At 41.9% G+C, this 13335-nt stretch overlaps 1 protein-coding gene across 4 annotated transcripts in view; it reads right to left on the bottom strand.

The window, feature by feature from the left end:
* The window catches only part of LOC120045128 (THO complex subunit 2-like), an 80841-nt gene that overhangs the window by 65934 nt on the left and 1572 nt on the right, over positions 1–13335 (bottom strand). For all 4 annotated transcript variants that reach the window (XM_038990024.1, XM_038990025.1, XM_038990026.1 and 1 more), the window contains exons 2-9: positions 12437–12489; positions 12096–12187; positions 11487–11538; positions 11303–11373; positions 4511–4632; positions 3853–3986; positions 3358–3518; positions 1821–1913 (exon numbers count right to left, since the gene is read on the bottom strand). In XM_038990024.1, coding sequence (XP_038845952.1) covers positions 1821–1913; positions 3358–3518; positions 3853–3986; positions 4511–4632; positions 11303–11373; positions 11487–11538; positions 12096–12187; positions 12437–12489 — 778 coding nt within the window. The remainder of the gene's footprint in view (positions 1–1820; positions 1914–3357; positions 3519–3852; positions 3987–4510; positions 4633–11302; positions 11374–11486; positions 11539–12095; positions 12188–12436; positions 12490–13335) is intronic.

The following is a 13335-nucleotide window of genomic DNA, read 5'->3' as shown; positions in this document are numbered from 1 at the left end:
TGTCCTCTTGTCCTGTCGAAATGGCCACTAACGTTCGGCATGTACCGGAAAAGTGTCCAACTCTTGAAAGTGCGTCACAAAGAAATGCCAGAAAATCGCAATAAACTGCTATAAACTGCTATAAGTCGGTTTAAATTAACTACCTTATGTCTTTAACAACTATAACGAATAAAAACATGACCGGAGATATAGAACTGGCTAAACCAAAGCTTGGAAGGAGGCCAGTCCGACGTCCATTGTGCGTCAGGCGCACGGTTGAAAAGAAAGGTACTTCCGCTCCAGGATCTTATATAAGGTCCCAGATTGCGCAATCGACTCCATTCAAATTGTCACCACTTACTGACATCTAGAGGAAGGCGTATGCAGTGTTTGTAGCCCCACAGCGTTCACAGGGACTTATAAACTGACCTGGGAACAGGGACCACGATTTCAGAAATCTCACTCCCTGGCAGGAAAAGTGCTGCAGAATGAGTTCTGTTTCACTCAGAGACATAATTCAAACGGTTTTAGAAACTAGAGAGTGTTTTCTATCCAATAGTAATAATAATATGCATATTGTACGAGCAAGAATTGAGTACGAGGCAGTTTAATTTGGGGACCAATTTTTCCAAGATCGAAATAGCACCCCCCATAGGCTCAAGAAGTTAAGGAGAAGCATATCTTTAATTCCATGTATAACACTTGTATTTTCCTCAACATTTTTGATGAGTATTTCTGTAAATTGATGTGCCTCTCTGCAAAATCACCGGATGTTTTTGGAACTACTGAACATAACGCGCCAATGTATACTGAGATTTCTTGATATAAATATGAACTTTATCGACCAAACATACATGTATTGTGTAACATGAAGTCCTATGAGTGTCATCTGATGAAGATCATCAAAGGTTAGTGATTAATTTGTATCTCTATTTCTGCTTTTTGTGACTCCTCTCTTTGGCTGAAAAAATGGCTGTGTTTTTTGTGACTTGGCGCTGACCTAACAATCGTTTGTGGTGCTTTCGTCGTAAAGCCTATTTGAAATCGGACACTGTGGTGGGATTAACAACAAGTGTATCTTTAAAATTGTGTAAAATACTTGTATGTTTGAGGTATTTTAAATATGAGATTTCTGTTGTTTGAATTTGGCGCCCTGCACTTTCACTGGCTGTTGTCAAATCGAGCCCGTTAGCGGGATCTCAGCCATAAGAAGTTATTAAAGTAAAACTGCAAAGAAATTAATGCCTTGTTGCAAACAGGATGCATGTTTTGGAATATTTAGTATTGTGGATTAACTATAATGTTGTTGATCCATCCTTAGTTCTCTCATATCACAGCCATTAAACTCTGTAACTGTTTTAGCCTTATGGTGAAATCCCTGACCGGTTTCCTTCTTCTCCGGCAACTGAGTTAGGAAGGACGACTGTATCTTTGTATAACTCAGTGTATTGATACACCATCCAAAGACTAATAATAACTTCACCATGCTCAAAGGGAAATTCACGGTCTTCTTTTTATTAGCCATCTACTAATAGGTGCCCTTCTTTGCAAGGCATTGAAAAACCTCCCTGGTCTTTGTGGTTGAATCGGTGTTTGAAATCCACTGCTCAAATGAGGGACCTCACAGATACTTGTAATTTGACTCAAGACATTTCAGATTTTCATGTTTAATTAATTTTTAAAGATTTCAAAAAACAATTCCACTTTGACATTATGGAGTACTGTGTAGGCCAGTGATTTCTTTTTTAATTTAAGCTCTAACAACAAAATGTGGAAGAAGTTGAGAAGGAACTGTATTATGTGAGACAATGCTCTGTAGGTGTGAGTTGAGAGATGCTTACGTGCACATAGATGTCCTCCAGCTCTATAAGGTTGTGATGCAAGAGGGCGGCAGCGATGTGGTAGAGTGACGTGGGGGTCTCCTCATTTGGCTCCTGGGAGGAGAAGGACAGTCAAGGAACACTTAATACATACTGAGGAACAGCTAATGGATATGGGAGGGGGTCCAGTACAAATCAGAGAAATTCACTCTGCTGTCTTTTGATCCTCAACTAAAGTGTATATTTCAGTGAATGGCAGCTAGGGATGCACATTTCGGTCAATTTTGCTTCTGACTAACTGACCCTCATTAACCGTTTTTATTATTATTTATTTATCCCAAAACAGTAAAACGACACAACCAAAAGAAAATACTATGTATACATACAAGGAACGGACATGTTTCCTAAGAGCTTCATGAAAACATGCAAGAATAGCAAGCCTATCGTCTTATAGTCAAAAGGCTATAGCATATTATTGAAGATGGAACTGCTGTAATGAAGCAGCTAATAAAAAAAGTTTTCAAACATTTGCCAAAATGCAATTCACGGGAAAACACCCTTCTAAACAGAGCATCTAATGCGAGCGGTTCCATAAGTGACCCGTTGCAGGAAACTAGGCGTATGTCACGGGTCACTTCCTCACAAGGCGGTCACATGTGACAGAGATGAAAATCTCAGCTAGTAACTTCGAGGGGAATCTAATAGCAACAACTAGGACAGGTTGCTAATATGACTAGGATTCGGTCTCTGGATTCTGGACAAAGTTGATATGAAAACCAATAGAACAGGAGAGAATTGCTGGTTAATGGCATGAGTCTTTATGGAACAATTGTCTCCACATTTCTATGGTTGGATTTTGGCTAGGCTACTTTGAAGCAAGGTATAACAACTACATTGCCTCAAGCTTACATTGTAAAGTGGTGGGTGACATGCTGATAACCTGCCTACTGTTGACAAAATTCTACGCGCATCGAATCGGAGGCACGCTTTAATTACGAGTTAAGAAATTAAAAATAGCTATTTTTAAATCTTGGCCTACAAAAGAGTTGGCACACGATTGCATTTAGAATTGTTATTTGTTGCTTACTGACTGGGCTTATAAAAGCAGGATTCACTCTAGTACCAACTTTTTGAGGAGCTGTTCTTCCGCTGTCTGACAGGTGATAGGCCATTCCACTCTTCAAACTAGGCTCTGTATTCTGTGCACATGTGATAAGATACATGACAAGTAACGGAAATAAACAAGCCAATTTATTTCCACTAAATTATGACAGGTTTTTTGTGGTTAACCGTTAACAGCCCTACTGGCAGCAGTAATATTCACATCAGGTCTGACTGCACCATTTACCCTCATTCTTGCAGATCAAGGGAGAATGTGGGCAAGACTTATGTTCTCATCAATAAGACCTTGAAGTATTTTTATTTAATTTGGTTAAGGATTTCTCCGCTTCTTGGACATGTAGCTCCTCACAAACACCAATTTGTACAGTTTATATCCGGCCAGTTTCAGACAGGCTGTAGAGTGCAAACAGTCACAGTGGGGAGTCTGCTCTCTCACCTGGTTGAACTTGAACTTGAAGCCCAGGATGTGGCAGAGGGTGAGGGGTTCACACATGTAGGACTTGATGAGGGGCAGGAAGAACTCATCTTGGTCAGAGCGACACTCGTACACCTCCAGGATGATGTCCAGAACGCGGTTGGGGTCCAGGTTGAAGCATCCTGCAGGGTAGAGAGGGGGTAAGGGTGTACAGATGACATTGAGTAACTTGGGTACAAAATAAGGCAATGTGTAATGTAGAGTCTAAAGAGTCTAAATGGAGAGTTGTCTTTAAAAAGTAAAAAACTATATTAAGGTCCCATGCAACAATTCAATCCTCAATTTAAAAACTGTAAAAAGCACTTCTGCCAAACTTATAATCTCGATTACTTTCTTGGTTGGTCACAGAAATTATACATACACGTCACAGAAAATGCAGCGAGACTGAGAGTGCAACAAGGACCCGCTGCTTCTTGGCGGTGGAGAACGTGATGAAAAAGACTAGGGGTTTCATACCTATTAGGGACTTGATGCTCTCTAGGACGATGTGGCTGGTGATGTTGCCTGAGAGGTCTTGGCCCAGCTCTGTGATCAGCTTGGCATAGCCCTCATTCTCTTCCCTCAGCAAGTTGAATTTCTGCTGCTTGTAACTGTAAGGGGACAGAGTGGAAAACAATATGTAGGAGGCCAACCACTCACCATTAGATAAACAACTTCAAACTTTAGGCCCAAGCGTGAATGCAAGTGAAATGATCATTTATTGTGTTTCTAGTGTATTATAGGGCAATAGAACCCTATACAGCCTGAATAACCATGTTTTGCAGCAAGGTAGTGCGTGAACAGTCAGAGAATATAAACAACTAAAGTGATGTAATTTCTCTACATTCTGTGCTGACATTACATTTGGCGTTCATGGCAAAGCTCACATCCTATAGAGTAAATGTTCACATATTAAATGATACAGCCACAGGCTGCGAGGTAGATAACCCAAAGTTACATCTCCAACCCTGGGCTAACAGCACATTCAGCCCTGACCGGGGAATAACAGTATCTTACTCTAGTTCTGGCTACTTGGTCAGACCATTCAATTTATTACATTGTTGACCTTTTGACACTGACCCTTACAGGATTTTTGTTTTTTTACAGATGAAAATGAGTCACTTGCTCCACTTACAATAGTTTGGTCTTGATTTTTACGATTTTCTGGTTGAACTGATGAGCTTGCTTTATGAGTCCCAGGGACTCCAGGGTCTCTGGATCCAGCCTCTCCTTCAGGATGGCATCTGGCACAAAGAACTGAAGAGAGGGCAGGACGAAACAAACAAGTGTTATATAAACAGTCCCTCCAGGATTCCGCGGTCACAAAAATTCCCAGCATATTGTGGGAGGGCTTGCAAATTTGACCAATCACTGCACTATTCCCGCATAAAACAGTCTAATGCAACATTATCCCAAACTGACCCATAACACATTACAAAAACAGGGCTCACAATTTAAACCAATAAGCGCACATTTACCGAAAATTTTGTTCAATCAAGCCACGCCTCAAACCTTTTTCCTCAGCGCATTTTCACAACAAATTGGACAAAAATCACTGCACATTGCCATGCAAAATGCCAGAATTGCCACAGCAAAATCAAGCATTTTTGACACCAATAATAACAAAAAACCTTGTGAAATCCTGGAGGGACTGTATAAAGATTAGTAAATAGATCTTACATGGTTATGAACAGGGGTGAGAGTAGATTTAATTTCTTACCGGTACGGGACACCAAAGTGCACACACAAATTCATTTTTTGTATAGCCTAGGTGTAATCATAGAATTACATATAGAATCCCTATTAATATCATATGATCTCAGTGGGCCAAGGACTAGTAAAGATATGCCATAACCCTTTTAATAACATGCATTACCTTTTAACATAGACGGCACGTGGGTTTCAACTTTGGGGAAGCTCATTTTCACCATAAACATGCACATTTATAATAAAGCATTTCATGCATCCTCGCATTTGCAAACTTATGTTAGTCTACTATTCCTAATGTGATAATTAGAATGGAGTCATTATTTAAGCTAACACTAACTCCATCACTGTTGGCAACAAAAACAAATTACTTCAATGCAGCGCGAAGGGGTATAGAGTAGGCCTATCAGATACATGTCTTGTTGGCCTTTTATAAACACATTTCATGCAATTCTACTACACTTTAAATTAATTCAGAAAGTATTCAGACCCCTTCCCTTATCCACATTTTGTTACATTACAGCCTTCTTCTAAAATGGATTAAATAAAAATCCTCAATCTACACACAATACCCCATAATGACATAGCGAAAACAGGTTTACACATTTTTGTAAATGTGTTCAAAATAACAGAAATCCCATATTTGCATAAATATTCAGACCCTTTGCTATGAGACTCGCAACTGAGCTCAGGTACATCCTGTTTCCATTGGTCATCCTTTAGATGTTTCTACAACTTAATTGGAGTCCACCTGTGGTAAATTCAATTGATTGGACATGATTTGGAAAGGCACACACCTGTCTATATAAAAAGGTCCAACAGTTGACAGTGCATGTCAGAGCAAAAACCAAGTCATGAGGTCGAAGGAATTGTCCGTAGAGCTCAGAGCCAGGATTGTGTCAAGTCACAGATTTGGGGAAGGGTACCAAAAGTTGTCTGCAACATTGAAGGTCCCCAAAGAACACAGTGGCCTCCATTCTTAAATGGAAGACGTTTGGAACCACCAAGACTCTTCCTAGAGCTGGCCCCTCGGCCAAACTGAGCAATCGGGGGAGAAGGGCCTTGGTCAGGGAGGTGACCAAGAACCCGCTGGTCACTCTGACACAGCTCGAGTTCCTCTGTGGAGATGGAAGAAACTTCCAGAAGGACAACCATCATTGCAGCAGGCCTTTATGGCAGTGGCCAGATGGAAACCACTCATCAGTAAAAGGCAGCCCGCTTGACACCTAAAGGACTCTGAGACCATGAGAAACAAGATTATCTGTTCTAATGAAGCCAAGATAGAACTCTTTATATCCTTCCTGTTTGGCCCTGTCCGGGGGTTTCTTCGGATGGGGCCATAGTGTCTCCTGACCGCTCCTGTCTCAGCCTCCAGTATTTATGCTGCAGTAGTTTATGTGTCGGGGGGCTAGGGTCAGTTGGTTATACCTGGAGTACTTCTCCTGTCTTATCCAGTGTCCTGTGTGAATTTAAGTATGCTCTCTCTAATTCTCTCGTTCTCTCGTTCTCTCTGAGAACCTGAGCCCTAGGACCATACGTCAGGACTACCGGGCATGATGACTCCTTGCTGTCCCCAGTCCGCCTGGCCTTGCTGCTATTCCAGTTTCAACTGTTCTGCCTGCGGTTACGGAACCCCTACCTGTCCCAGACCTGCTGTTTTCAACTCTTAATGATCGGCTATGAAAAGCCAACTGAGATTTATTCCTGATTATTATTTGACCATGCTTGTCATTTATGAACATTTTGAAAATCTTGGCTCTCTCTAATTTTCTCCCTCTCTCTTTCTTTCTCTCGGAGGACCTGAGCCCTAGGACCATACGTCGGGACTACCGGCCGTGGTGACTCCTTGCTGTCCCCAGTCCGCCTGGCCTTGCTGCTATTCCAGTTTCAGCTGTTCTGCCTGCGGTTATGGAACCGCCACCTGTCCCAGACCTGTTGTTTTTCAACTCTTAATGATCGGCTATGAAAAGCCAACTGAAAATTATTCATGATTATTATTTGACCATGCTTGTCACTTATGAACATTTTTGAACATCTTGGCATAGTTCTGTTATAATCTCCACCCGGCACAGCCAGAAGAGGACTGGCCACCCCTCATAGCCTGGTTCCTCTCTAGGTTTCTTCCTAGGTTTTGGCCTTTCTAGGGAGTTTTTCCTAGCCACCGTGCTTCTACACCTGCATTACTAGCTGTTTGGGGTTTTAGGCTGGGTTTCTGTACAGCACTTCGAGATATTAGCTGATGTACGAAGGGCTATATAAAATAAAATTGATTGATTGATTGATTGATTTGGCCTGAATGCAAAGCACCACGTCTGGAGGAAACCTGGCACTATCCCTAAGGTGAAGCATGGTGGTGGCAGCATCATGCTGTGGGGATGTTTTTCAGTTGCAGGGACTGGGAGACCAGTCAGGACAGAGGGAAAGATGAACGGATAAAAGTAGAGATCCTTGATAAAAACCTGCTCCAGAGCGCTCAGGACCTCAGACTAGGGCGAAGGTCCACCTTCCAACTGGACAATGTCCCTAAGCACACAGTCAAAACAACGCAGGAGTGGCTTCGGGACAAGACTCTGACCTTCACCGGTTCAGGCAGAGCCCCGACTTTAACCTAATCTAACATCTTTGGAGACCTGAAAAAAGCTGTGCAGCGGCACTCCCCATCCAACCTGACACAGCTTGAGAGGATCTGCAGAGAAGAATGGGAGAAACTCCACACAAAGTTGTGCCACGGTTGTGTCATAACCAAGACTGGAGGCTGTAATCACTGCCAAAGGGGGCTTCAACAAAGTACTGAGTAAAGGGTTTCAATACTTAAGTAAATATGATATTTATTTTTTTATTTTTTATTATTATAAATTTGCTATAAAAAAAATCTAAAAAACTGTTTTTGCTTGTTCATTATGGGGTAGTGTGTAGATTGATGAGGATAAAAAAACTATAATACATTTTAGAGTAAGGCTGTAACGTAACAAAATGGAGAAAGTCAAGGGATCGGAATACTTTCTGAATTCACTGTATTAGCAGAATCTTATTACGACAAATTATAGGGTAGCCTACTCTGCTGACACCTGACAGATCAATAAAAACAATGTTGTCTGATCCATATAAAAGGCCTACAAAAAAGGTGACACACAAATACAATATGACATCTATCTAACCTGGAGGAGGAAATTATTGTCCAAAAACAACCAAAAAAGTGTTACTGACCCAATGATAAAGATAGTGAATATGTTCACTCACCAGGGATATGGCTGATGTTCAATTAAGTTAAGAATTTTGGTAACTAAAAGACAGACTGGAGTCTTTTCAGTGGCATCTCTTTACAGCAACATCCATTTGCTTTCCAAACTGTTTTCTGAAATTGTATTTAAATATTGTGATTTGCCTGGCTGGGTCTCCACTTTTCACTGACAGTCACAACTCAATCATCTATTTGTTACTTTCTGTGCGCTGCCCAAATTGCAGGCCTTTCCGTCTGTAGGTTATGCAATTTAAAACAAAAAAATAAAATAAAAGAAGCTAACGATCCTCTGTGGCCAAATCATACTTTCTGGTGTAGTTGCCCATTTTGAATGATTTTATTTATTTCTGTATAGACAGGAGTAAGCTAATAAGCCTATATATTTTTTGGCAATTTAATTAAATTTACATTAGGGAAAGCGTCCCCTAGCTTTATGGACGTGTCGCCTATGCCTTTTAATGCGGCATAAAGAACCAGTCATGATGTTTTCATCTGATTGTTTGACAATCACTTAACAAAGGGCTCCTGCAGGCTACCCGCGCACATTCATCCACTCACAAAATAATTCCAGCATCCAAACCCCAACAGTGCACTGTGCAGCCACAATTTGATGAATGGAAAGAGCCATCCGTTACAAAACACCTACGTGTACTGTAATTACATTCTGTGAAGGCCTACACGTGTAGCCTGAATTGACAAGATGCATAACCGGGTGGAAGCTGGCTAGTGATGGCTATTTAACAGTCTGATGGCTTTATGATAGTCTCTCGGTCCCAGCTTTGATGCACCTGTACTGACGTCGCCTTCTGGATGATAGCGGGGTGAACAGGCCGTGGCTCGGGTGGTTGATGTCCTTCATGATCTTTTTGGCCTTCCTGTGACATCGGGTGCTGTAGGTGTCCTGGAGGGCAGGCAGTGTGCCCCCAGTGATACGTTGGGCAGACCGCACCACCCTCTGGAGAGCCCTTTGGTTGCGGGCGGTGCAGTTGCTGTACCAGGCAGTGATACAGCCTAACAGGATGCTCTCAATTGTACATCTGTGAAAATGTGTGAGGGTTTTAGGTGCCAAGCCAAATTTCTTTAGCTTCCTGAGGTTGAAGAGGCGCTGTTGAGCCTTCTTCACCACACTGTCTGTGTCGGTGGACCATTTCAGATTGTCGGTGATGTGTACACAGAAGAACTTGGAAGATTTCCACCTTCTCCACTGCGGTCCAGTCGATGTGGATAGGGGCGTGCTCACTCTGCTGTTTCCTGAAGTCCATGATCAGCTCCTTTGTTGTGTTGACATTGAGTGAGGTTATTTTCCTGGCACCACTCTCACAGGGCCCTCACCTCCTCCCCTGTAGGCTGTCTCATCATTGTTGGTAAAGCAGGCCTCCTACTGTTGTATCGCCTGTAAACTTGAGGATTGAGTTAGAGGCATGCGTGGCCATGCAGTCATGGGTGAACAGGGAGTACAGGAGGGGGCTAAGCACACACCCTTGTGGGGCCCTGTGTTGAGGATCAGTGGAAGTGTTGTTTCCTACCTTCACTACCTGGGGGCAGCCGCCACGAAGTCCAGGACCCAGTCCACCTGGGGCGGCAGGTAGCCTCGTGGTTAAGAGCATTGGGCCAGTAACCGAAAGGTTGGTGGATCGAATCCCCGAGCTGACAAGGTAAAAATCTGTCGTTCTGCCCCAGAACAAGGCAGTTAACCCACTGTTCCTAGACAGTCATTGTAAATAAGAATTTGTTCTTAACTGACTTGCCTGTTTAAATAAATAAAATTTACAAAAAGTTGCATCGTCTGTGGATCTATTGGGGCAGTAAGCAAATTGAAGTGGGTTTAGGGTGTCGGGTAAGGTAAAAGTGATATGATCCTTGACTAGTCTCTCAAAGCACTTCATGATGACAGAAGTGAGTGCTACGGGGCGATAGAAATTTAGTTCCGTTACCTTTGCTTTCTTAGGTACAGGAACAATGCTGGACATCTTGAAGCAAGTGGGGACAGCAGACTGGGATAGGGAGAGATTGAATATGTCGGTATTCACTCCAGCCAGCTGGTTGGCGCATGCTCTGAGGACGCGGCTAGCAATGCAGTCTGGGCCAGCGGCCTTGTGAGAGTTAACACGCTTAAATGTCTTACTCACGTCGGGGACGGAGAAGGAGAGTCCACGGTAGCGGGCCGCGTCGGTTGCACTGTATTATCCTCAAAGCGGGCGAAGAGCGTTTAGATTGTCCAGAAGCAAGACATAGGGGTTCGCAATGTGGCTGGTTTTCCCTTTGTAGTCTGTGATTGTCTGTAGACCCTGCCACACATGTCTCGTGTCTGAGCCGTTGAAATGCGACTCCACTGTCTCTGTACTGACGTTTTGCCTCTTTGATTGCCTTATGGAGGGAATAAGTACTGTTTGTATTAGGCCATATTCCCAGTCACTTTGCCATGGTGAAATGCGGTGGTTCGCGCTTTCAGTCTGCCACTTATCCATGGTTTCTGGTTTGGGTAGGTTTCAATAGTCACAATGGGTACAACATCTCCTATAAACTTCCTGATGAACTCAGTCACTGTATCCTTGTATTAGTCAATGTTATTCTCAGAGGCTACCCGAAACATATCCCAGAATGCGTGTAAAAGCCTATTGTTTTTTGGCATTTTGTGTTAATTGTGATAGGCTCACGTTTTACCAGTACGGTGTAGCCCCACTATTTATTTTGCCGGAACGCCGTACCAGCTTACTTTCACCCCTGGTTATGAATGACAGAAAATGTAACATTTGTGAAGAGAATCAAATGTTACTATAATATTCTAAATTAAGAGCCAATAGCATTAAAAAAAAAGTTTGTATTCAAGCTTGACAATCAAATACGGTGTGTTTTTGCCTTACAGTAGGAAATACAGACAAAGGCTGAGTTTTCTATGATCAATACTGCCACCTAGTGAAAGTTGACATTTCATGAGAATGTATTTTTGTTCATCACAATAACTTGAAACACACTTACCAGACACGCTCCCACTAGCTGGGTGTAATGGTCACGTTTGTTTTTTTCCTCTAAAGAGCTGGTCTCTATGTCTGTCAAAATAACGATTGAAACATTACAATATCATGACTGTAATTAGGTAACACATTTAGGCATTAAATTGCAAATGACTGTCACAATATGCCCAAACTGAAGTCATACCCACCTAGTATACTGAAAACATCTGCTAAAATGGATGGCATGTCATCCCGCAGATCCTGGAAATAAACAAGAAATCAGAAGCATTCAAAAGTCATAAAAAAGGTAAATTCTTAATGACTTTTGTTTGCTGATACAGAAGTTCCAGAAGTGGTGTTTAGCTTTCTTTACAAGCAAAGCACACTGTTTCAGTCTGAAATGAATGAATAGGCAGAAGAGGACTGTTTTATTATGGCGCAGCTGCAAGTGTACCTTCTCTGCATGTTCCTAATGATAGCGTCTGTGCCTCTATTCGTAACATTACAAAAATCCCACATTCCAGGAAACAGAGGAAAAACTTGTAGACTCATTGAGTTGTCACATTACTCGAACAACTTGAACCGCTGCTAAAGGAACCTCCGATTAGGATTGTGTCTTTTCTCCCTCTTAAAAATAACCAGAAATCAAGAACTAAATACACATCACTCCTCAATGGCAGATACTAGTCAATGTTTTCACTAAAAGGACTCTCCTATATGACACAAAACCCTAATTTCGTTATTGCACCAACGCATGGAAGATTTTCTGGGATGAAAGACATTGCAGAGAATGAGGACTTCAAAAGGACCATACATACCATCATGTCACAGAGGACGCTAGCAGAAAGGTCCAGCTTGAAGTTCCCCTGTATGACATGCCAGCAGAGTTCATACAAAGCTGCCTGTATATCTAGAGAATAAAGAGAAGAGGCAAACAGGCAGAGAATTACTCTCAACACAAGAGGCATAAGCTCACTATGATGCTATATGAACATTAGATGACACCCGACATAGCGAGACCCCATCATTGAATGAATATTACCTTAAATTATCTTGAATAATATCATAACTTAATTAGCAAAGACTCAATTGTTGCAAAACTAACATGTATACTGTTCTTTCAAAGAGCACAGATGGGTACTTTCATTTTTGAGCTTACCTTTTATTGTGCTGTCATTTGTTTTGTATGCAAGATTCTTACATAGTTGTACACTGAAAAGGAGGGGAAAGGTGATTATTTACTATATATTATCTAGTTTATTTTCAGTGACTTGTAAATAGTTTTCCAAATGATCCCTGAACAGTTAGTAGTGTGCTGTAGTATGTGTACATAATTTGTACAGTACGTGTTGCAGACATGCAAAATCAGCCTGATGTCAACCCCCAATATTAACGCTGCATATTATACTGTAACTTTGTTTGAGTACACCATTCTGAGCATTTTTGCTATGACACTTTAAAACATAGTCCAAAACTGTAACGTCCAGTTACTAGAGCTTGATGACTAAATTCTTATCAATGCCAACTGTTGACAATTATTTAATCAGCATAAATCACCGCCATACTACCAAATTCAGGTGACGACATGTTTTCAATTCTAGCTAGCTAACGTTAACACTAGCTGCCTAGTTATGGTAATTATTAGGGTAGCTAACTAGTCCCTGATAGAAAATGTCTAGACTGTGATAGCTGCCTGGGAACCATGCATTAAGTAAAAATAAAACATAGGACAATACATGCATGGCTATTCTAAACAAAGTGGCTAACGTTAACTACCTAGCTAATGTTTTCGTGTAGCAAGAGTCAGGTGGTGGTACCATTAGCTTGCTAGGAACGACCCCTGCTCGTCGAACATATTCTAAAATCATGGCCATTAATATAGAGTTGGTCCCCCCTTTGCTGCTATAAACAGCCTCCACTCTTCTGGGAAGGCTTTCCACTAGATGATGGAACATTGCTGCAGGGACTTCCTTCCATTCAGCCACAAGAGCATACGTGAGGTCAGTCACTGATGTTGGGCGATTAGGCCTCGCTTGCAGTCTGCGTTCCAATTCATTT

Source organism: Salvelinus namaycush, chromosome 3 (genome assembly GCF_016432855.1).
Source record: "Salvelinus namaycush isolate Seneca chromosome 3, SaNama_1.0, whole genome shotgun sequence".
Classification (NCBI taxonomy): domain Eukaryota; kingdom Metazoa; phylum Chordata; class Actinopteri; order Salmoniformes; family Salmonidae; genus Salvelinus; species Salvelinus namaycush.
Note: the sequence above shows the minus strand (reverse complement) of the source record. Positions and strands in the feature narration are given on the sequence as shown.